At 37.5% G+C, this 25,642-nt stretch overlaps 1 protein-coding gene across 2 annotated transcripts in view; it reads left to right on the forward strand.

Moving 5' to 3' along the window:
• Positions 1-25,642, forward strand: part of CPNE8 (copine 8) — a 255,959-nt gene that overhangs the window by 174,082 nt on the left and 56,235 nt on the right. For both annotated transcript variants that reach the window (XM_065934624.1, XM_065934622.1), the window contains exons 12-13: positions 17,170-17,223; positions 17,795-17,856. In XM_065934624.1, coding sequence (XP_065790696.1) covers positions 17,170-17,223; positions 17,795-17,856 — 116 coding nt within the window. The remainder of the gene's footprint in view (positions 1-17,169; positions 17,224-17,794; positions 17,857-25,642) is intronic.

The raw sequence follows: 25,642 nt of genomic DNA on the forward strand, positions 1-25,642 counted from the left end.
TTCTTCTTCTGGGACCCCTATACTTTGAATGTTGGTTCATTTGATATTGTCTCAGAGTCTCTGAGACTGTCCTCAGTTCTTTTCATTCTTTTTACTTCATTCTGCTTTTCAGAAGTTATTTCCACTGTTTTATCTTCCAGCTCACTGATTTGTTCTTCTGCTTCAGATATTCTGCTATTGATTCCTGGTTGATCGTGTGGATTTAATCTGCAGTTTGTACATCTGATGGGAAGGTTTTGGGTCTTCTTCCTTTGCCACACTGCCCCTGGGTTTCATTTGTGGTTTTATTTCCACCTCTACATGTAGGTCATCTACTGGGGTTTACTCCTGAGGCTGCCCTGGAGGACTTGGGTCTGCCCCTGTGAGGGCCAGGTGTGGCACTGGTGCAGCTGCTTGGGTGTCAGGGGTTCTGGCAGCACCAGGTACTCAGGGGAGTTGGTGGCTGGGGCAGCAGGAAATATAGTGCTCTAGAAGGGTATGGCAACCACTATTGGCCAATACAGTTCCAGGATTCTTGCCTGGAGAACCGCCTCCCTGATGGAGAAGGCTGGCAGGACACAGTCTACAGGGATGCAAAGCGTCGGACATGACCGAAGCAACCCTGTGTGCATAGACGCAAGACTTTTTTTGCTTGCGGCCGCTCTGCCCAGTGTGAGTTGAGCGTGAAGATCACACAGCTGCTTGGCTTGCGGGGATCCTGGTGGTGCCAAGTGTGCAGGGACATGGACTGCCTCTGCCATAGGAATCATGGCCCTATCAGAGTCTATTTTTATGAGCCTCTTGTAGCTGGCGATTGGGCCTCTTTGGCCAGTCTTTCTCCATAGCTCTGCCCGTTCAGGCACTTAGAGGACTCCCTTGCCTGGGGTCCTTCTCTGTTGTTTGGTGCGTCAGGTATATAGAGGGACCCCCCCCCCCCCCCGGGCTGGGGTCCTACCCTGTAGATCGGCACATCAGGCACTTAAAAGGGCACCCTGGGTGGGGTCCTACTCTGTAGGTTGCAAATCAGTCACTTAAAGGAGCAACCTGGGTGGGGTCCTACGCTGTAGCTCAGTGCATCAGGTGTTTGATGGGCCAGCCTCTCTATCTCTCAACTGCTGATGCTGGAGTGTGGGGAGAGAGAGGCTATGGTGATGGCTCCACCCCCTACACGTGACTCAGCAGTATCGCCTTGCTTCCATGGCTGTTGGCATTCCTCCACTGGCATTTCCCACCACAATCTCCTCCCTCACATCCCCTCACAGTCTCTCCACAGTCAACAGCCGCCCTTTCCCTGGGATTGCACCACAATCCCTAAACTCCATCTCCCAGCCACTGCGCCTTCCAGGGGACCTGCATCCCTGTCCAGGGTATGTATGGCTGTGACAAGGACTGTCTGAGTCTCATCCCATTTAGGCTGCCACAGATCAGCTGTTTCACTCTCAGCCTTGAATGTTTCTCCTCTGGCTCAGACAATTGCCTTGATGTGAGGATAGGACCCCTGCTTCAGTACTCCCACCCGCTGAGGACAGGTCCAGTTCTACTAACACTCCTTTTTTCCCCTAGTCTCTTCATTCTACTGAATTTTGCATGGTTCTATATATTCTTTTCCACTGGTCAGATACTCCTGTCCCCTCTCAGCTGGTGTTCTGCATGCACTTCTGTGTCTGAAGGTGTATTTCTGATGCATCCATGGAGAGAGATGTACTCCACATCCACCTACTCCTCCTCCATCTTGTTCTCACTCTTCTCAACCCTTTTTTAATAAAAAGAGAAAAATATGCATTTTAGTTGTGTCAGCATGGTGTTACATAATAAGTTGTTTTTTTTTTTTTTGCTTAGTGCGTTTGAACATCTTAACTGTTGTTTAGATGAAGACTGAAGGAAATGAAAAAGTATGATTCAGTCATTAAAGAAATCCAAGTTATCAAAGCAAACACATTAGTTATTTCTGACTTAAACCTACCTTGCCAGTTAACCACCACATATTTGTTGAGTATAAGATATGTTCTATCACTATTAATCCTTGAGGTTTGTCATCTGTTACATTTTCTGTAATAATTTAAATTTAATATACATCAATAGTAAAGGAGAACATCTCAGTACTTAGTCAATAATGATAACTATTTTCCTCCAAATTGACACTAAACTAAAATTGACCTCCTTTAAGTTAAGTGGAGAAATCTCCTCCTGTTGCCTTACTAGGCTAAAGCAGTTGTATTTCACACATTCATTCGTTTATTAGTTTATGAATAAGATATTTATGACATGACTTCTATATTCTGCACTCTATATTAGACCCAAAGGATGGAGAGATAAATGAAAACTTCACTGTCTAATGGGAGAAACAGACACATAAAATATGTTTACATTACCTTGTTAGATGCTATATATAGCTAGCAGACAATGAGATATCTAGAGGGGAGTGCAGCAAATTTTTCCCAAGAAACCTTCCCAGGCAAAGACAAAGTTGGAGTAATGGAGCAATTTTTCTATCTGCATTTTTCAGAAACCCATATTAAGGCTTGAAATAGACAGTGAAATTAGTATGACAGGTTGTACTTATATAGATATCTGTTCTTTCTGCATACCCTTAAGGTTGAAGAGGAACAACGCAAGCATATTAGTCCTTTTGTACTTAGAACACAAGTACTGTCTGTGTTCAGTAATAATGCTCCAGAGATCAATTACATTGAATTTCCTGATCTTTAAAATGTGTTCTTCTCTTTGGATCTCTCTGATCCAACAAAGTTTGCTTAATGAGATTGGTGTCACATCTAATGACAAAGAAGCTTAGTAACAATTGTTCCTTATTAAATACCCTGCATGAATATTTGTGCCATAATTTCAGATAACAATGTGTTCTTACTCTTTATGTTATCAATAGAAGAGATTAGTCTATAGAATATCTGGAAGAACTTTGTATGTTATATAGAACATATATATAGATCTTGGTCCTATATACATTGGAAACTTCATTTTTTGCACACATGTAAGGGGGTTCAGTTTGTTGAGGCAACTAGGGAAATTTTCAGTCATTATTCTTTCAAATATTCTTTTGCCTCTTTCTCCCTTTTCCTTCTGGTACTCCCAGTACTTTCTATCTATCTATGTATCTACCTATTTACATATGTTTTTATGTTTGATCATATCCCACATGTCTCATATGATTTGTTCTTATTTTTTATTTTTGTTTCTTGCACTAGAAAAATCTCGGTTGACTTCAAGATTACTCATTATTTCTTCTGCCCACTCAAATGTTCTATTAAGCCTCTCTAGCAAATTTTTCATTTGTTACTATACTTTTAAAGTTGAGAATTTCTATTTGGTTCTTTTTAATAGTTTTGATCTTACTGATTTTTCTATTTGGTGAAACGTTATTTCATAGTTTATTTCACACTTTATTTCTTCTTTATTTTGTAAATGTATTAATAGTGACTGATTTGAAAAATTTATTAAATAAATTCCATATCTATAAGATACCAAGGATATAGTCTATTGATTGCTTTTTTCTATGTATGGAGCATGCTTTCTTGTTTCTTTGCATATCTTATAATTTTGGTTGTTGTTGAATGCTAGAAATTTTTTAAAATATAATATAATTACACTGGAAATCAGATCCTCTGCTTTTTCCAGGGTTTGCTATTGTTGCTGTTTATGGGCTTAGTGACTTTCTTGAAGTAATTCTCTAAAGGCTCTTTTTCTTTTCACTGCAGTCTGTGCCTTGTTAACTAGTGGTCAACATGTAATTTGACCGAGATTTGTGTATGTTGGTGCACTTCTTATGTTCCAAGTGTAATATTCTGCCTTGGCTTTCACTTGATGCTTAAACAGAGACTCAGAGTCAGCCATAGATGATGAATTATGGTTTCCTCAAGGTCTTCCTTGGCCATTCACACAGTTGTACACAAGCATGTGACCTTCTAAATCCCCAGTAATATGCCTGAGCTTTTATTTTTTTTTTTTTTTTTTTTTTTTTTTTTTTTTTAATATTGTTTTATTAGTTGGAGGCCAATCACTTTACAACATTTCAGTGGGTTTTGTCATACATTGACATGAATCAGCCATATAGTCACACGCATTCCCCATCCCTATCCCCCCTCCCACCTCCCTCCCCACCCGACCCCTCAGGGTCCTCCCAGTGCACCAGGCCCGAGCACCTGACTCATGTATCCCACCTGGGCTGGTGGTCCGTTTCACCATAGATAATATACATGCTGTTCTTTCAAAACATCCCACTGGATCAAGATGGTGGGAGAGTAGGATATGGAGTTCATTTTCTCCTATAAATACATAAAAAATACATCTGCAAATGGGACAGTTCTCATAGACCATCTATTGAACATGAGCAGAAGACCTCTGACTTCCAAAAAGACAAGAAAATCTCTGGGCAGGGCAAAAGAAAAAAGTTTAAAAAAAAAAATGGAGAAGGGGAGAAAGGAATCAGGATGGGACCTGTGTCCTGGGGAGGGAGCTGTGAAAGGGAAAATTTTTCTTCATGAAAGGAAGTCCGTTCACTGGCAGGCAAGTCCGCAGGGACAGAGAGGGAGCTTTGGAGCCTCAGAGGAGAGCATAGTAACTGGTTCACTGAGGCCAAAGCAGAGAGACTTGCACAGTCCGCGCTGCCCAGCACTCCCAAGCTTGAGGTATGATCACTGAGGTAGTGAGGGGCTTGAGCTGTGGAGGTCAGACCCAAGGAAGAGGACTGGGGTTGGCTGCATGGAGATAGCCTGCGGCGGCTAGGGTGTGGTGTGAGAGGAGGCCTGGGCCTGGCAGGGAGGGAGGGCAATATTGTTGGGCGGGGGTGGGAGGAGAGCGGTGGGCCCAGCACAGGAGCTTCTTTCTCTGCACTCACTCTGAGGTGGCAAGACACAGCCAAAATAAGCTCCAGGAGTAGGTATGAGCCACTGCTGTCATCTCAGACTCCAGGGGTAGGATCAGACTGCTGGTGAGCGTCTGTGACCAGGAGCCAACCACTGCTTCTGTCTTTCTGGGAGCCTGCTTGAGCTGTGCACCTGCACACCCCTTATCAAGGGGATAACGGCCAGCACATGCTAAGCAAAGACACAGCAAGCCTTCATACCAAAAAAATATTAAACCATTCAAGCTACACAGAGAAGCATCTGCATATAAATAGCCCTTTAAGGCTACAGTAGATGATTGTTTCTGCTAAACTCACAAGAGAAATATAAGCAAAATGACAAAGTAGAGGAACCACTCTCAGTTAATAGACCAAGAGAATTCCCCCAAAGGAACAAACAGTGAAACAGACCATTTGAATCTGATAGACACTTAGTTCCAAATGGAGGTAATGAAAATACTGAAGAAATTAAGAGAGGATATGGACAGAAATGCAGATTACAGTAAAAAGGACTAGAAACTATAAGGAGGAGCCAAGTCAGAAGATTCATTTGCTGAGATGAAAACTGAGCTAAAAGCAAAGTGAATAATGCAGAAGAAAGAATAAGTGATATGAAAGATAGAATAATGGTCAGTTACCAATCAGAATAGCAGACAGAAAGTCAAATTGGAGGAAAAAATTGAAAACAATATAAGAGACCTATGGGAAAATATAAAGTGTGTCACTCTTCACATAATCAGGGTTCTAGAAGGAGAAGAAAGAGAAAGGAGGACTGAAAATGTATTTGAAAAAATTGTGGCTGAAACCTTTACAAATGTAATCATGAAAACATATATTCAGATACAGGAAGCACAGAGGGTTCTAAACAAGACGAACCCAAACAGACTTACACCAAGACATGTTAAAATGGCAAACATTAAAGAGAGGATTCTAAGGGCAACAAGAGAAGAACAAGGAGTTCATTACAAGGAAATTCCCAGAAGGCTATCAGCTGATTTCTCTACAGAAACACTGCAGACCAGAAGGGAGTGGCAGAATATATTTAAAAGTCTTGAAAGGGAAAATCTGCAACCTAGAATACTCTATCCAAAAGTTTGTCATTTAGAAAATGAGGAGAAACAAAGAATTCCTCAGACAAGTAAAAGCTAAAAAAAATATGGCAACACTAATCTATCCTACAGTAAATATTGAAACATCTCCTCTAAGTAGAAAAGAAGCAAGAATATATAGAAAGAAGAAAATCGTAATTTGAAAGTAAATCACTTAAATTAGCCAGTACACAGATCAGAGATAGGGAAAGAAAAAAAAAAAAAACGTATTTTTTAAATCAATGATAAACACAAGGAACAGCAAAAGGATAAAGATGAAGGTGTAAAAAACAACATCAAAATCATAAAATATAAGGAAAGAGTAAGAAAATGCAGCTTCTTTTTTTTTTTACAGTGTGTTTGAGCCTATATTGCTGTCAGATATAGGAAAGTGTTAACATATTTGAAAAATAGGAAAACCACAAATCAAAAACATACAATAGATTCACAAAAAATCAAGAGAACACAACATAGAATAAATCATCAAACCACAAAAAGAAAGAAACAAGGAAAAAACAAAGAATCAATCAGAAAACAAGGTTTAATATGTCAATAAATATTTGCTTATCAATAATTGGGCAAAGTAATATTATTGTTGTTGTTTAGTTACTAAGTCATGATGAACTCTTTGCCACCCCATGGACTATAGCCTGCCACACGCCTCTGTCCATGTGGTTTCCCAGACAAAATTTTTGAGTTGGTTGCCATGTCTTTCTCCAGGAGATCTCAACCCAAGGATAGAAACCATATCTCCTGCATTGCAGACAGATTCTTTACCACTGAGTAGACTCCCTTCTTATTCACAGTCTCGATAAAATGTTTTATTTTTATTAATATTTATTGGCGTATCAGTTCAGGCTCTCAGTCATGTCTGACTCTTTGTGACCCCATGGATTGTAGCAGTCTTCCTTGTTCATCACCAACTCCCAGAGCTTACTCAAACTCATGTCCATCGAGTCGGTGATGCCATCCAACCATAGTTCCTTTCAAATGTTGTTAGTTTCTTGCTATAAAACAAAGTAAATCAATCATACAAATACATTTCTCCACTCTTTTAGATTTCCTTCTAATTTAAATCACAACAGAACAATGAGTAGAGATCCCTGTGCTAAACAGGAAATTCTCATTAGTCTATTTTATCCATAGTAGTGTAGATATTTCAGCCCCAGTTTCCCAATTCATCCATCCCCTTTTCCTCCCTTGGTAACCAATATCTTTGATCTCTACATCTGTAACTCTATTTTTGCTTTGCAAATAAGTTCATCTCTACCATTTTTTTGAGATTCCACATATAAGCCATACCATGCGATATTTTGTTTTTCTCTTTTGAGTTACTACACACTCTGTGTGACAACCTCTAGCTGCATCCATGTCTCTGCAAAAGACACTCTTTCATTCCTTTTTATATTTGAGTAATATCCCATTGTGGACTTCCCTGGTGGCTCAGCAGTAAAGAATCTCCCTGCAAGGCAGGAGGGACAGTCCCAGGAAGATCTTCCTGGGTCAGGAAGATCCTCTGGAGAAGAAAATGGCAACCCACTTGAGAATTCTTGCCTGGGCAATCCCATGGGCAGAGGAACCTGGTAAGCTACAGTGCATGAGGTCACAAAAGAGTCAGGCACAATGAGATTACAATATGCTGTCTATAAAAGACCCGCTTAAGGGGAAAAGACAGACATAGATTGAAAGTGAGGGGATGGAATGCTTGTATATTTTGGAGATTAATCATTTATCAGTTGCTTCCTTTGCAGTTATTTTCTCCCATTCTGAAGGTTGTCTTTCCACCTTCTGCATAATTTCCTTTGCTGTGCAAAAGCTTTTAAGTTTAATTATGATCCATTTGTTTACTTTTGTTTTCATTTCCATTACTCTAGGAAGTAGGTCAAGAAAGATCTTGCTGTGATTTATGTCATAGAGTGTTCTATCTATATTTTCCTCTAAAAGTTTCATAATTTCTGGCCTTACATTTAGATATTTATTCCATTTTGAGTTTCTTTTTATGTATGCTGTTAGGGAGCATTCTAATCTTATTCTTATACATGTAGCTGTCCAGTATACCCAGCACCACTTATTGAAGAGGCTATCTTTTCTCTATTGTATATTCTTGCCTCCTTTGTCAAAGATGCCAATAGATGCACAGGTTTATCCTTGGGCTTTCCATGTTCTTCCTTTTGTCTATATTTCTGTTTTTGTGCCAGTACCATACACTCTTGACTATAGCTTTGTAGTATAGTATGAAATCAGAAAGTTTGATTGACCCAGCTTCATTTTTCTTTCTCAAGAATTTTTGTCTGTTCAGGGTCTTTTGTATTTCTGCACAAACTATATAATTTTTGTTCTCACTCTGTGAAGGATGCTGTTGGTAATTTGACGAGACTTGCATTGAATCTGTAGATTGCTTTGGGTAGGATAGTTATTTTCACAGTATTGATTCTTGTGATCCTGAAACAGGCTATATCTCTTCATCTGTCTGTGTCGTCTTTGATTTCTTTCATCAGCATCTTACAATTTTCTGCAACAGATCTTTTCTCTCTTTAAGTAGGTTTATCCCTAGTTATTTTATTCTTTTTGTTGCAGCTTATGCAGCTCAATTTCAGAAAAGAAAAAAAAAAAAAAAAAAAACCCAATCAGAAAATGGGCAGAAGACCTAAACAGATATTTCTGCAAAGAAGACATACAGATGGCCACCAAACATATGAAAAGATGCTCAGTATTGCTCACTATTAGATAAATGCAAGTCAAAACTACAATGAGTTATCACTTCACACTGGTCAGAATGTCCATCATTTAAAAATCTACAAACTATAAATGCTGAAGAAAGTGTGGAGAAAATGGAGTCCTCTTTCACTGTTTGTGAGAATATACACTGATACAACCACTATGGAAAATAGCATGGAGATTCCTTCAAAAACTAGAAATAAAACTACTATATGACCCAACAATCCCACTTCTGGGCATATATCCTGAGAAAACCATAATTCAAAAAGACCTACATGCTCCAATGTTCATTTTTCACTGTTACAATCACCAGGATATGGAAGCAATCTAGATATCCATTGACAGATGAATTGATAAGGAAGTTGTGACACATATATACAATGGAATATTACTTAGCCATAAAAATAAATGAATTTGAGTCAGTTGAAATGAGGTTGATGAACTTCGAATCTGATATACAGTGAAGTAAGTCAGAAAGAGAAAATGGATATCATATGCTAATGCAACTATATGGAATCTAGAAAAATGGTGTTGATGTACCTATTTGCAGGGCATTTCTAGAGACAAAGATGAAGAAGACAATCTTGTGGACACAGGGGGCGAAGGAGAGGGTGAGATGAATTGAGATAGTACCATTGACATGTACACACCACCATGTGTAAAACAAGTGATGGGAAGCTGCTCTGTAACTCAGTCTGGGAGGGAATAAATAAAAGAGACTAAAAAATAAAACAAAAATTCAATAAAACCAAAGTATAGTACTTTGAAAGTATAAAGAAAATTGAATGCCTCTGGCCAGGCTCACCAAAAAGAAAAGTAAAAGAATCCAAATAAAATAAGAAATTAAAAAAGAGAGTATCGGAAATCTGATACTGCAGAAAACAAACAAACAAAAAAACCATAAAAAAGAATACTATGAACAACATATGCCAACAAATTTGACAACCTAGAAGAAATGAACAACTTTCTAGAAAGATATAGCCCACCAAAATTGAATCAAGCAGATATAGATAATTGAACAGACCCATCACTTGAAGTGAAATAGAATCTGTAATTTAAAAAAACAAAAACAAAAAAAAACTACCTTTAAAAAGCACCCTATAAACAAAAGTCCAGGACCAGATGGTTTCACAGGCAAATATGATCACACATACAAAGAAAAACTGTTTCTCTTCAAACTCTTCCAAAAGAGAGGAGTGAACACTCTCAAGACATTCTGTGAAGCCACAATCACCCTGTACCAGATAAAATACCACCAATAAAGCAAATTACAGGTCAATGTCTTTTATGAACATAGATTCAAAAAAAATCAACAAAATATTAGCAAATCGAATCCAACAACACATAGAAAAAGTTCCTATAATACCATGACCAAGTGGGAAGGAAGAGGTAAAATTGTCACTGTGTGTAGATGACATGAGAGTGTATATAAAAGACTTCCCATCTGGCCCTGTGGTCAATAATCTACCTGCCAACAGAGAAGACATAGGTTTGATCCCTGTGTCAGGAAGATCTTCTGGAGTAGGAAACTGCAACCTATTCCACTATACTTGCCTGGAAAATTCCATGGACAGAGGAGCCTGGAGTGCTATAGTCCAGTGGGTTGCAAAGAGTCAGACACAACTGAGTGACTGAGAATATGGCACACAAGGACTCCATACAATAACTGCTAGATCTAAAACATGAATTCAGCAAAGTAGCCCAATATAAGATTAACATCCAGTTGTTTTGGTGCTATTATTTTCTCCCAGTCTGAGAGCTGTCTTTTCACCTTGCTTATAGTTTCCATCATTGTGCAAAAGCTTTTAAGTTTAATTAGATCACTTCTGTTTATTTTTGTTTTTATTTGCATTACTCTTGGAGGTGGGTCATAGAGGATCTTGCTGTGATTTGTTTGGAGAGTGTTCTGCCTATGTTTTCTTCTACAAGTTTTATAGTTTCTGGTCTTACATTTAGGTCTTTAATCCATTTTTGAGTTTATTTTTATGTATGGTGTTATAAAGTGTTCTAGTTTCAGTCTTTTACACATAGTTGATCAGTTTTTCTCAGCACCACTTGTTGAAGAGACTGTCTTTTCTCCATTGCAAATTTTTGCCTCCTTTGTCAAAGATAAGGTGTCCATAGGTACATGGATTTATCTCTGAACTTTATTTTGTTCCCATGGTTTTGCACAACAAAGGAAACTGTAAGCAAGGTAGAAAGACAACCATCAGAATGGAAGAAAATAATAGCAAATGAAGCAACTGACAAAGAATTAATCTCCAAAATATACAAGCAACTCATGCAGCTCAATACCAGAAAAATGAACAGTCAAAAAGTGGGCAAAAGACCTAAACAGACATTTCTCCAAAAAGGACATACAGATGGTTAATAAACACTAAATAAGATGCTCAGCGTCACTCATTATTAGAGAAATGCAAATCAAAACCACAATGAGGTACCATCTCACACTGGTCAGAGTGGCCATCATCAAAAAGTCTACAAACAATAAATGCTGGAGAGAGTATGGAGAAAAGGGAACCCTCTCGCACTATTGGTGGGAATGCAAACTGGTACAGCCACTGTAGAGGACAGTGTGGCGATCCCTTAAAAAACTGGTAATAGAACTATCATACTACCCACCTCTCCCACTGCTGGACATACACCCCAAGGAAACCAGAACTGAAAGAGGTGCATGTACTCCATTGTTGACTGAAGCACTATTAGCTAGGAAATGGAAGCAACCTAGATGCCCATCAGCAGGTGAATGGATAAGGAAGTTGAGGTACATATACATAATGGAGTATTACTCAAGGAATGGACTTCCCTTATAGCTCAGTTGGTAAAGAATCTGCCTGCAATGCAGGAGATCCTGTTTGATTCCTGGGTCAAGAAGATCCACTGGAGAAGGGAAAGGCTACCCACTCCAGTATTCTGGCCTGGAGAATTCCATGGACTGTATAGTCTATGGGAGCGCAAAGAGTCTGACACAACTGAGTGACTATCACTAAAATGAAATGCATTTGAGTCAGTTCTAATGAGGTGGTTGAACCTGGAACCTATTATACAGAGTGAAGTCAGAAACAGAAAAACCTATAACTGTATATTCACACACACACACACACACACACACACATATGGAATTTAGAAAGATGGTACAGACGATCCTACCATGCGGCAGCAAAGGAGACACAGGTGTACAGAACAGATTTTTGGACTCTATGGGAGAAGGCAAGGGTGGGGTAATTTAAGAGAATAGCACTGAGACATGTTCATTACCATATGTAAAACAGATGACTAGTGCAAGTTAGATACATGAACCAGGGTAACCAAAGCTGGTGCTTTGGGAAAACCCAGAGGGATAGGGAGGGGTGGGAGGGGTAGGGAGGGGATGGGAGGGGTGTTCAGGATGGGGGGGACACATGTATGCCTGTGGCCAATTCATGTTGATGTATGGCACAAAACCATCACAATATTGTAAAACAACTATCCTCCAATTAAGATTAATTAATTAATTTAAAAGAAAAAAAAAAAACCTTATCTTGGAAGCAGATGGAATAAGCTGCCAATGTCACTCTGCCGTGCTTTTGGACCCATCCCTGTCTTGTACAAGTTCAACAGTCCAACTGTTTCTGCTCCACTTAAGTGGCTTTTTCTTATTTGCCTGCAGCCTTCTAAAAGCCTCCACATGCTTCTAGGGCTTTTGATATAAGGATAGCAAGAGTCCAAACCTTCAAGGTGCTATTCCTTCCTCCCCCGACCCCCGCCAATTGAATTGCAGACAGAAAAAAACAACCTTAGAAGCAGAGGCTTTTGAGCTGGACATGACCTGACTGATGGTCTCATTCAGCCATTTTTCAAACTAGTGTTCCAAGGAGGACTTTGATAGTTTTGCATATGTTACCTAGCTTCAAATTCCATTTATAACTGTAATTTTAAATTACACATTGGATAGCAGTTTTTAAGGTGTTGGAGATAACTAACATAGGATTCTCCTGCCATCTTCATTTAACTTAGAGGGGAGTGGAACCCTTGGAAAAAAAAAAAATAGATACTCTTCGCTGCTATGTCTCTGTGAGACAGGGGTTTACCAAATGCAGAAATAAGATTTATCTGCAACTTCTGGCTTAAAATGTGTATGTCCATCTCAACAGCCTCAGGGAGAATCAGTTGCTTTGTATGTTAACACTAATTAGACCATAGGAAAATTTTTTACTGATAAAATGCTACTTGAAATTGCTACTTTAAAAAAAATGAGATTAACTTCTAGAAATCACTTGCATTTCTTTGCACTAACAATGTAATAACAGAAAGGTAATGTTATATAGATATAGATATAGATAACTTTCAAAATTGCATAAAAATAAAATACCTACAAATAAACCTGACCAATGAGGTGAAAGACTTATATGCTGAAAACTATAAAACATTAATTGAGGAAATTAAAGAAGATTCAAAGAAATGGAAAGATATCCCATGCTCTTGAATTAGAAGAATTAATATTGTTAAAATGCTAAAACTACCCAAAGCAGTCTGCAGATTTAATGTGTTCCCTATCAAACTGCCCATTACATTTTCATAAAACTAGACTAGATAACCCAAAAATAAATATGGAATCAAAAATATCTATGTGTATTATGTGCAATCAATCGCTTAGTACTGTCCAACTCTTTACAACCCCCGTGGACTGTAGTCCACCAAGCTCCTCTATCCATGGGATTTTCTGCCAGTAAACTAGAGTTGGTTGCCATTTCTTATTCCAGGGTATCTTCCTGACCCAGGGATTAAACCCATGTCTCTTGTGTCTCCTGCATGAGCAGGCAGAATCTTTGCCACTGTGCCACCTGAGAAACCCAAAAGGAAGGAAATTTGAAAACATGCTGTAACAGAGATGATGACTCAGATGGTAAAGAATCTGCCTGCAGATTCTGAGGGGGACCTGAGTTTGATCCCTGGGTTAGGAAGATCCCTTAGAGAAAGGAATGGCAACACCCTCCAGTATTCTTGCCTGGAGAATCCCATGGACACGGGAGCCTGGCAGGCTTCAGAGCATAAAGCAGTTCTGAGGAACAAAAAGAAAGCAGGAAGTGTAACCCTCCCAGACTTTGGACAGTACTACAAAGCTACACTCATCAAAATTGTGATATTGGTTCAAAAGTAGACATACAGATCAATGGAACAGAATAGGGAGTCCAGAAATAAATCTACACACCTATGATCAATAAATCTTTGGTAAAGGAGATGAGAATATAAAATGAGAAAAGGACAGTCTCTTCATCAAGTGGTGCAGGGAAAGTAGGACAGGTGCATGTAAATCAATGAAGTTAGCACACACCCTCACACCATGCACAAAATGAAACAAAATGACCTAAAGACTTTAACATAAGACAGGGCCCCATAAAACTCCTAGAAGAGAGTATAGGCAAAACATTCTCTGACATAAATCAAACAAATGTTTTCTTAGGTCAGTCTCCCAAAGCAATAGAAATAAAATCTAAAATAAGTTGCACCTAATCAAATTTAACAAACTTTTGTATAGTAAAGGAAATCATAAAAAAAAAAAACAAAAAAAAAACAATGAAAAGGCAACCTGCAGAAGGGGAGAAAATATTTGCAAATGATGCAATTGACAAGGGCTTAATCTCCAAAATATACCAACAGGTCATACAACTCAACAACAACTAAAAACAAAGAATCCATCAGAAAATGGGCAGAAGCCCTTAACAGACATTTCTTTAAAGACATCTGGCCAGTAAGCACATGAGAAGATGCTCAACATCACTAATTAGTAGGCAAATGCAAGTCAAAACTGTAATGAAATAGCATTTCACACCAGTCAGAATGGTCATCATTAAAAAGTCTACAAATGACACATGCTAGAGAGGGTATGGAGAAAAGGGAATCCTCCTGCAGCATTGGTGGCAATGTAAGTTGGTGCAGTCACTTTGGAAAACAGTATGGAGCTTCCTCAAAAAATTAAATATAAAATTACCATATGATCCAGCAATCCTATTCCTGGGCATTTACCCAGACAAAACTGTACTTCAAAAGGTATACAGACACCTATGTTCATAACAGCACTGTTCACAGTAGTCAAAATATGGAAGCCACCTAAATGTCTATTGACAGATGAATGGATAAAGAATAGGTGCTACAAATATACAATGGAATGCTACTCAGTCATAAACAAATAATGCCATTTGCAGCGTCATGGATGCAACTAGACATTATTATACCAAGTGAAGTAAGTCAGAAAGAGAAAGATAAATACCGTGTGATACCACTTTTATGTGGAATCTAAAATATGGCACAAATGAACCTATCTACAAAATAGAAACAGACTCACAAATGTAGAGATCAGACTTGTGGTTGCCAAGAGGAAGGGTGACAAGGATTTAGGGTTGGTAAATGCAAACTATACATTTCGAGTAGATACACAACAACGTCCTACTGTTTGGCACAGGGAACTATATCCAATGTCCTGGGATAAACCATAATGGAGAAGAATATTTTAAAAGATTGTATTTATATATGTATAAAACTGAGTCACTTTGCTGTCCAACAGAGAATGGAACTACATTGTAAATCAACTATACTTCAATAAAAAATATAAAAACTAAAAAGAAAAAATTTTAAATATAAAGCAAAACAAAATGTTAGAAAAAATCAGAAACAACTCAAGCAGCAGGAGCATTAGAAACACATTCAAACAATTAGCAACTCTACAAGCTGGCATTTAATCAGGTGTTTGGGTTGTTATTTTTGACTCCAATAATGGTGAAAATCTTTTTCTACATTTATTCTTTTAAAGACTCTGTAGAAAAAAAAAACATAAATCACACAGATTCCTTTTCTCTTATATTCTTGTTAAGAGTCTATAACTACCAATAAGAAGATAAGACAAAAGAGGAGTGGGTCCCTGTGGATGGCTTCTTATCTTGCCTACCTTGAAGGGTATGATTCTCAGCCAGGCAGAATTAAATGGGACAATGAAAAGCCCATAGATCATATCATTTAAAACCCAACTAAGAACTAAATAAAATTCCTAAAGTGAAAATAAATAAGTAAAAAATAAATGCTGCCTGCTGGTTTATAGACTTGTTTTGTCAGGTAAAGACCTTCTCCTGGTGGTTCTCTAGGCTTATGGGGCTACCTTCAAAACTGCAGTTGTGGTGATTTAGAGCTGGCATTGAAGGAATTGCAAGTATACAATAGGATCTACTGATGGTATGCTTGTTACTAGGGGCTCAGATGAGTGTGGGTTAGGTTTGCTGCTGGGTGGATGAGACTGGCTCCAGTACCTTTGCTCAGTAGGGTGATCCTGGGCCAAGGTTCCTTTTCAGAGTGTGCAGTTGAGACCTCAGTCGGTCAGCCTATTTCTAGGTTTGTGAATCCCTATATATGTCTATATATATGAATCCTATATATATGAATCCATATATATAATGACCTATATAATAGGTCAGTCTATTTCTAGGTTTGTGACTATATATAATGACCTATATAATGACCTATATAATAGGTCAGCCTATATAATGACCTATATAATGACCTATATAATAGGTCAGCCTATTTCTAGGTTTGTGACTCCCACCAGGACTCCAAACTTTTACACATTATTATGTGTCTGATGGAAATTACTATCATTATTAAGCAATAAGTGGAGCCCTTAAATGCCATCCCAGGTGATGCTATGAGGGGCTTCCCTCCTAGCTCAGTTGGTAAAGAATCTGCCTGCAATGCAGGAGACCTGGTTTTGATCCCTGGGTCAGGAACATCCCCTGGAGGAGGAAATGGTAACCCACTCCAGTATTCTTGCCTGGAGAATCGCATGGACAGAGGAGCCTGGCAGGAGCCTCTGTCCATGGGGTCGCAAGAGTTAGACACGATTTAACGACTATACTACCAACACCACCACGACCTCCAGGTGACGCTAGTGGTAAAGAACCTGTCTGCCAATGCAGCAGGCATAAGAGACGTGAGTTTGATCCCTGGGTAGGGAAGATCCCCTGGAGGAAGGCATGGCAACCCACTCCAGTATTCTTGCCTGGAGAATTCCATGGACAAAGGAGTCTGGAGTGCTATGCTCCATGGGGTCAAAAAGAGTCAGACACAATTGAAGCAACTTAGCACACATGCACAGAGACCTTAAAGAGTCAAATATTTGAATGATTTGTCATTAGTGTATATAATCAAATTAAAACTGTTATGTCTTAAATATATTTTGTTTATTTGAGAAATCTATAGTTTTTCTACAAATCAATCACTAATATTTGAGACCTCACAGCAGGAAGATGTATATGGGTATGGTAATCAATGCATAAGGTAATTGAGAAGAATATTACTGAAAAAAAAGATTTTTTTAAGGAAGATAATCACTAGTAATTTTGAAGAGATGTTTTGGCTGATAGACTATCAAGGAGTTGTACTAAAGACATTAGTAAGTAAATAAATCCATAAGATGTGAAGATACCAGGTTGGACTACACATTTTTTAAATATTTCAGTATAAATTCTAACATTGTAATTGTTTTATTTGCTCTTTAAGGTGATAAATCCCAAAAAGAAAGGAAAAAAGAAGAAATATACTAATTCAGGAACAGTAAGTCAAATTTTATGTTATTCATTAAGGATTCAAATAGATGAGTTTAAAAAATGAAGCAACTAAAAACTGAACTCTTTCATTAGGGTTTTAATATGAAGGCATATAATAAAAAATTAACTTTCTATGGGAATGATTGTAATAGAGAACATGTCATAGGACATAGCAACCCAGCTTCCTGCAAGTTATAAAGGGGTTGAATTGTGTCTGAGGGAAGAAGAAGTTTTATTATGAATTCTTCATTTAATGAAATCACACGAGAAAGTCAAGCAGACCTGAAAAAGTGAAGTAACCCTGTGTCCTTGTAGATAATTTGCATGTTGTTCTTCAAAGTAAGTAAATTGGTCATAGAAAAGAGTTACTTAATTTTTAGCCCCTTTTCTTCTGATAATTTTAAATGTAAGAACAATCAGTCCTAGCAAAGTTTAAATAGAATACCTTTATTGATTTACAAAATGCTAGGAAATATAATTTTCTCTCTAACACTTAGAAAAAAGTCCAGTTGGGGTTGCAATTAGTACTGGTATATATGATTCTCTTGTTTTTGTTTTCTTTTGTTTTCTTTCTTCAGGTCACCTTGCTGTCTTTCTTGGTAGAAACAGAAGTTTCATTCCTTGACTATATTAAGGGAGGGTAAGTCATTTTCTGAAATTGTTTCATTGCTTAAGCAATGCTGAGAGGCAAGTTTGAATGTGTTTAGAAACCATGACAACAGCGGTCAGAGACATCATTCATGTAAACCTCTTCCAAATGATGATTAAGAGGGTTTTGTTGTTCTTTTTTGTTTGTTCTTGCCAATATTGATTTATTACTAGAGTGTTGTCAAGCCAAAGAAGTGGGGCCAAAAGAACAAACACAGTTTCTCCCAAAACAGAGAGCTTAACCCCTATTGCTGTTTGTTAAGAAAACAAAACCAAAGCTATACTAGCCCAAATGGGCAATCTTTGCTATATATGGGCATCTTGAAACCTGCCACTTGGACGTAGACTGAGACAACGGGGTGATTGTTTCAATAAAGTCAAAGGAAAACATACTAAGAAGGAAAAATGTTTGCCAACTCTCCTTAGTATCCCAGTATCTGAATATTTTTGTCTTTTGAAGATGGAAAAATAGAAAGTTGGATTTGTCATAAAAAATACATTCCTACGTAAATAAACTCCTTGGTAGCTGTAGGTAAAAAGATAGAAAAGATGAACTCTCTTAGCATGCTCTTTGTAAACTTTAAAAAAAAAAAAAAAAGCACGTGATAGATCTGGCTATAATTTGCATGTTGAAATGATAATTTGAAGTTTTAAAATTAAAATTCCTTTCAAGTTTGTTTTCTTGGCTTTGCTTTGTGAGTCTTTAAGTGTGTGGTGTGTGTGTGAGTGAGAAAGAAATACCCAATATGTATTTTCAGCAGTACAAATTTAGTAATATTTTCATGTGAATCTATCCTTAAAGATATTTTCAGAATCTGTTATGAATAAATCGATTTTATTGGGTATTCATATTCTCCTTTTGAAGATTCCTAGGGCTAATTAGAACAAATGGGCTTCAATAATACCTAAACAATAAACTTCTTGACCACCCTCATTTTTATACTGCTTGCCACCTCCAAGATTTTATTTTATTTTATTTTACTTATTTTTGGCTTACACGTGTCCAACTTCCAGCACTGTCTGTGCTGGAAGAAATGTGACCTTTTCTGCTAGATTGTTGTTTTTCAATAGCTACACTATGTTTAACTCCTTGCAATCCTCTGGACTTTAGCATGGCAAGATCTTTTGTCTTCCATTATTACCTGGAGTTTGCACAAATTCACATTCATTGAATTGATTATGTCATCCAACCATCTCATCTTCTGCCACCGCCTGCTACTTTTGCCTTCAATCTTTCCCAACATCAGGTATTTTTCATCTCTTCGCATCAGCTGGCCAAAGTATTGGAGATCCAACTTCAACAATAGTCCTTCCAATGAACGTTCAGAGTTCATTTCCTTTAGAATTGACTGGTTTGGTCTCCTCGCAGTCCAAGAGACTCTCAAGAGTCTTCTGGCATCACAGTTTGAGAGCATCAGTTCTTCAGCACTCAGCCTTCTTTATAGACCAATACTCACATTAGTGTGTGACTATTGGAAAAGCCATAGCTTTGACTATGCAGATGTTTATTGACAAGGTGATGTCTCTTGCTTTTAAATACAATGTCTAGGTTTGTCATAGCCTTCCTGCCAAGAAGCAATCGTCTTAATTTCATGACTGCCAGTCACCATATGCAGTGATTTTAAAGCCCAAGAGGAGGAAATCTGTCCCTGCTTCTACCTTTTCTCCTTCTGTTTACCATGAAGGGATCAGATCAGAGGCCGTGAGCTTAGTATTTTTAATATTGAATCTTAAGGCGGCTTTTTTCACTCTCCTCCTTTACTCTCATCAAGAGGCTCGTTGGTTCCTTTTCACTTTTTGCCATTAGAATCGAATCATTTGCATATCCGAGGTTGTTGTTATTTCTCCCAACAATCTTGATTCCAGCTTGTAACTTACCCTTACTGAATAGCTTTACTTCTTTTAAACTTTGCTAATTTAATAGATAAATATTATAAGTCACTGTCAGTTTTTAATCTGTGGAACCTCTTTTTTACCCGCTGTGATGTTCTTTGTAAAAGTCCATGTTTAACCAGCTGTATCTTTGGAAACACAGGTTTCAAAACCTTTTGTTTTTGCTTTTCCTGTGCTCCATCTCCCCTAGTCCCACCAAAAGAGATTGAGGGTTTTCAGCTAAGGACTTAAGACCAAATTTAGCTAGGAGCTACATACTTCCCTGCAGCTAACACTCAGCTAAACTTCCCCAAATCTCACATCTTAGTCGTTGACACCACTTCTCTTCCACACACATCTAAAGAGACTCTTCTTAATCTGGCCTTGCCTTTTGCCCTGTGATTACATTGAAGAAGAGCAATAAAATTAACTTCATTTTGGGTTGCAATCGATGAAGCGATCCAAAGGATTATTTTAGAGATCAAAGCTACTCGCAGATTTGTGAAGTTATCAAGGTTAGTTCTTTTGAAGAGATGTTCCACCATATTTCTGAATAAGTATGACATTTCAGAAGTGATTGGAATCAAGTGTTGAATTCAGTTTTGTTTTTATAAAAGATTATAGTAACTACTTACTTTTAACTTAAAATATCAAGTTATCAGCATTTGCTACTGGTATTTGTGGATTTTTTTGTTGCTAACTTAGGTAAGCATCATTATGCTAATTTGCTTGGCATCAATTCAGAAAATTACTCACCCTACTCTAGTTCAGGAGAAACTATTGTTATGTTTTGCTTCTGCTAAATCTTGACAAATAAAACCAGAGGTCTTCAAAAAAGGTGAAAAATCATCATATGAAATATGAGTAACTACAATTAAATTGGTACTCTGACTAGCCGTGGCTTATTCAAAATAACATTAGTTTAGGTTTTCCTGTTTTCATTTTGTTCTCTACATGAATTTAGTATAAACTATTTTCCTTACCCTGGACAACGTGTAGGAGCATAATAGACAAAGGGCAAAACAGGTGACTGGTGTGGAACACTTAGGACTAACAGATTGTGATTACTCTCAGAAGGAAACTCTTGAATTGCACTTTAAAATGTAATCTCTGTTTTTCATCTCACAAAAAATGAATAGAAAATTGTGAAAATACTGTATTTGCATGAATCCAGGTAGAAATTATGCATAATTAAGAAGGAACACATTTAGATATTAAACAAAATTGTTTTCATAATCCTTTGATATCTTCCCCTTCAAAGGAACTCCTTTACAGGTCTAATTCTTAATATCGGATACTCTAGGTTTCCATTACTTTAGTAATTATTGATATAGATATGTACTTATAGATATAGATATCTATATATGTATAGATATAGATATTGATATAGATATAGATTGATTGTGAAATCATGTTGTTAGCATGTTACTTTTCACTCATTATCTCAGTTCCTAACACCCTTTGTTTATCTGCAGTAGACAGGTATATGGTTTGAAGTATATAGTGAGCAGATGAGACAAATGCATTCTCAATTAATCAAAGTCCAATTTTTATGGAAACATTATGTGAAATAAAAACTTAGCTTTTAGCCCTTTTTTCCTTTAGCTTTTTGTTTGTTTGTTTCCTTTTTTGTTTTTTTTTTCTAAGCAGCACCATGCTTTCCCTGGAGCATAAGATACAATTAGATAGAATTCATGACTTGTGGTAGTAAAGAGTTTATAGAATAATATCCACAAAGGAGACCTTACTGTAGAGTAAAAAAAAAGAAAGAAAGAAAAATAGTTGCCTCTTCTGGGTTATTGACCTTGTAGCTATTATTTTTAATCATACTCTATGTTTTTCCCTGTGATTATTTTATTTCTTATTAAAAATAATTTTAATTCCAAAAGTCTGGTATAATTGGCAACCAAAGATGTTTACTTAGTAATACTTAATGTATGACACTGAATATCCCAATTATCATTGGTAAGGACAATGTCAGATTCATTTAAAATCAGAGACAGTTCTGAAATCTAAATACTCCTTTAAGGTAACATCACCATTTTTGTAATAACAATTTTTATTTGTGAAGTGGGTTTATTGACCTCTACAGACAATAGCTCACAATATAAGTAGCTGAAGACAGCATCATAAATTTCAACTTTGTTTTATCTGCCTTTCTGTCATCTGTGTCTCTCAGGTCTTCATGAAACTCCACTCTACCACTAACATGACCAAGGGAAAAATTACCTATAAAGGTTTTCACATTTCTTTGACGGGCAGATGAATGGGGAAAACAGATCTCAAGTTCTCATGCACTGAGTACTCCTAAGCAACCAAATTCAGTGTATTCGAATCTTGCAGGCCTACAAACTGTCATTTATTTTCTGTGACTAAAACCCAAAATGTCATCTACCTGGTCCCAAATGAACCTCACAATCGCTTATATACAGGGGTTGCTAGTTTCTCTGAACATCATTTTAGTTTTTCATTTGTATCACTTTTCTCCTCAAATGTCACTTAGTTGTGTCCAACTCTCTGTGACTGTGCTCAGCCAGGCTCCTCTATCCATGGGTTTCTCCGGGCAAAAATACTGGAGCAAGTTGCCATTCCTTTCTCCAGGGGATCTTACCAACCCAGGGATTCAACCAAGGTCTTCTGCATTGCAGTCAGTTTCTTTACCATCTGAGCCACCAGGGAAGTCTTTTTTCCATAAAGAGACTGACAATCTAAAAATATTTTTATAGAGCAGAACATACAGTAGACCCTGATTAATACAGATTAATTAGAAAACCACTTTAAGCCTGACTTCCACTCTTTTCCCCAAATCTCTTAGCATGATGAAACATTAGAAACAATCATGAACTTTAAGCAAAGAGTGTGACAATTTATTTTACTGGATTACAAACCTGCATGTCTGTCTAGTTCAGATTTTATCATCTGCGACCTTCCCCTTTCTATAGCTTATATCACAAGCACCAAAAAACAAAACGGATAGACTAAACTTTCCAGAAGAAAAAAAAATGCTTTTGTATTGCCTCTGCCAGAAATGATCTCAACTCTATATCTGGTTTTACTGATTTGGAGGAAGGCAAGATCAAGATTAGGAGCATGAACTGCTTATTTTCCTTACATACTAACTGAAAGGGGGCATCAGAGAAGGTAATAGAAGTGATACTAAGTGGACAAGTTCCAGGAAAGACAAAATAAGAGATAAATGTTTGGAAAAACATTGTCAATTAAATGAATGGTTGCTGACAGCAGTGCCAGACCAGCTTACCTGCCTCCTGAAAATTCTGTATGCAGGTCAAGAACAACAGTCAGAACCAGACAAGGAACAATGGACTGGTTCCAGGTTGGGAAAGGAGTACATCAAGGCTCTATATTGTCACCCTGCTTATTTAACTTATATGTAGAGTACATCATGCGAAATGCCAGGCTGGATGAAGCACAAGCTGTAATCAAGATTGCCGGGAGAAATATCAACAACCTTAGATATGCACATATGTGCACCACCCATATGGCAGAAAGAGGAAGTAAATAGCCTCTTGATGAAAGTGAAAGAGGAGAGTGAAAAAGCTGGCTTAAAACCCAACATTCAAAAAATAAAGATTATGGCATCCAGTCCCATCACTTCATGGCAAATAGATGGGGAAACAATGAAAAGCAACAATAGTGACAGACTATTTTCTTGGGCTCCACAATCACTGCAGATGGTGACTGCAGCCATGAAATTAAAAGACACTTGTTCCTTGGAAGAAAAGCTATGACCAATGTAGACAGCATATTAAAAAGCAGAGACATCACTTTGCCAACAAAGGTCCATCTAGTTAAAGCTGTGGTTTTTTCAGGAGTCATGTATTGATGTAAGAGTTGAGCCCTAAAGAAAGCTGAAAATAAAAGTCGCTCAGTTGTGTCCTACTCTTTGCAACCCCATGGACTATACAATCCATGGAATTCTCCAGGCCAGAATACTAGAGTGAGTAGCTGTCCCCTTCTCCAGGGGATCTTCCTGACCCAGGAATCAAATTGGGATCTCCTGCATTGCAGGCAGATTCTTTACCAGCTGAGCTACCAGGGAAGCCCTAAAGAAAGTTGAGCACTGAATAATTGATGCTTGGAACTGTAGTGTTGGATAAGACTCTTGAGAGTCCCTTGGACTGCAAGAAGATCAAACCAGTCAATCCTAAAGGAAATTAGTCCTGAATATTCATTGGAAGGACTGATGCTGAAGCTGAAGTTCCAATACTTTGGCCACCTGATGGGAAGAACTGACTCATTGGAAAAGACCCTGATGGTGGGAAAGATTGAAGGCAAGAGGAGAAGAGGAGGACAGAGGATGAGACGTTCGAAGGGCATCACTGACTGGATGGATATTAGTTTGAGCAAACTCCAGGAGATAGTGATGGACAGAGAAGGCCAACATGCTGTATTCTCTGGGGTCTCAAAGAGACAGACATGACTGAGTGACTGAACTGAGCCAAATTCTAAAATACTCGCATTTTTCAAATGCTCTTTAAAAAGTACAATTTCTAATCCATAATAGTTTATCCTAAAATCCAGTTCTGTCATATCCTTCAGCTGAACTGAGGTTATAATTTGTTGAATTCTGAATTTAACTGATGACAATGCATTATAGTGACCAAGAGTTTAGGTTCTGGTACTAACTGCCTGGTTCAAATCCTAGATCTTTCCTTGTTAGCAAAACCTGTTAATGTTTCTATGAAATAGGAACAAAAATAAAAATAACCTATCTCATAGACTGATTTTGTGGATTAAATGGCAAATAGCTATCATTTTTCTGAATAATATGAATTTGTTTAAAGTTGTAATATGTCTTTACTCATTTGATCATCATAATATTGTTGGTGGCAAATGTCCTAATTATCAGAGACAGGGAGAGAAAACTTTATAGAGTCAGTAAAAGTCTTTTTTAAAGTTCAATTCTCTTTGAAGGATAGTGCCAGGTTATTCCTTCCATTGCAGTCAGTCGCCCAAACTCTTGACAGTGAATCTAAAATTGGTCCAAAATTATACATAAAAGATTTATATTCCACTCTAATTAAAAAGTCTTAGAAGAAGAGTTAAAGCTACCTTTCTACCTAATGTAAGTTCATTGTAGAGGCTCAAAGCTGGTTTATTAATATGCCAGTTTAAATGTGAATTGAATATTAGTAAGTGCCATTATTAACAAGCCCCATAAGGATTTTTTGAAAACTACTTGAAGCAAGTGCATGATGCTATAAAATGTTTGTCTTAGTTTTACAAAATTGGTAGCATTGTATTGGATATGTTATCTCAGGAACCGCATCTTGCCAGAAGATGCAGCACTTTGTTTTTTTGAAAAATGAATATGCATATCTAGAGTTTTTATAGTTCTTTACAGTGCTTCTTATGGCACCTAGGTGTTTTACATTCATCAAATAAGAGCTAAACCCTGCAGTTCTGAATGGGGATAAATATAATAAAAAATAAAGCCATTCTGCCTATTAAGATTCATAAGCAGTATTTTGGCTAATGCTCGATTCTAATTTTTATATATACAAATGCAGGCTTGAGAAATGTCCAGTTATAGCCTTTAAGATTGCGATTTGATTGCCAACTTATGCTATTTTTTACAAGTGTTTCTTTTCAAAACTATAGATTTCAAAGTCAAAGAAAATTGCATGTATGTTTCATCATCAGAACCAATGTTAATTTAGCCAAAATATTGAAAATCTATTTTGTACTAAGAATTTTCTTAGTTATGTTTTATTATCAGAGTGTGCACTACTGGCCACAGTATGTCCAAAATAGTTTCTTTCTGGTGAGCAACTGAAACCTTGGGAGCCAGCAGAAAGGAAATCAGTAAAGGTGGCTTACCAAGGGCAGGCTGTGAAAGGGTGGGATGTTATTGCTGACATTGCTTAGAACTGTTAAGAGTATGG

This window comes from Muntiacus reevesi, chromosome 4 (genome assembly GCF_963930625.1).
Source record: "Muntiacus reevesi chromosome 4, mMunRee1.1, whole genome shotgun sequence".
Taxonomy (NCBI): domain Eukaryota; kingdom Metazoa; phylum Chordata; class Mammalia; order Artiodactyla; family Cervidae; genus Muntiacus; species Muntiacus reevesi.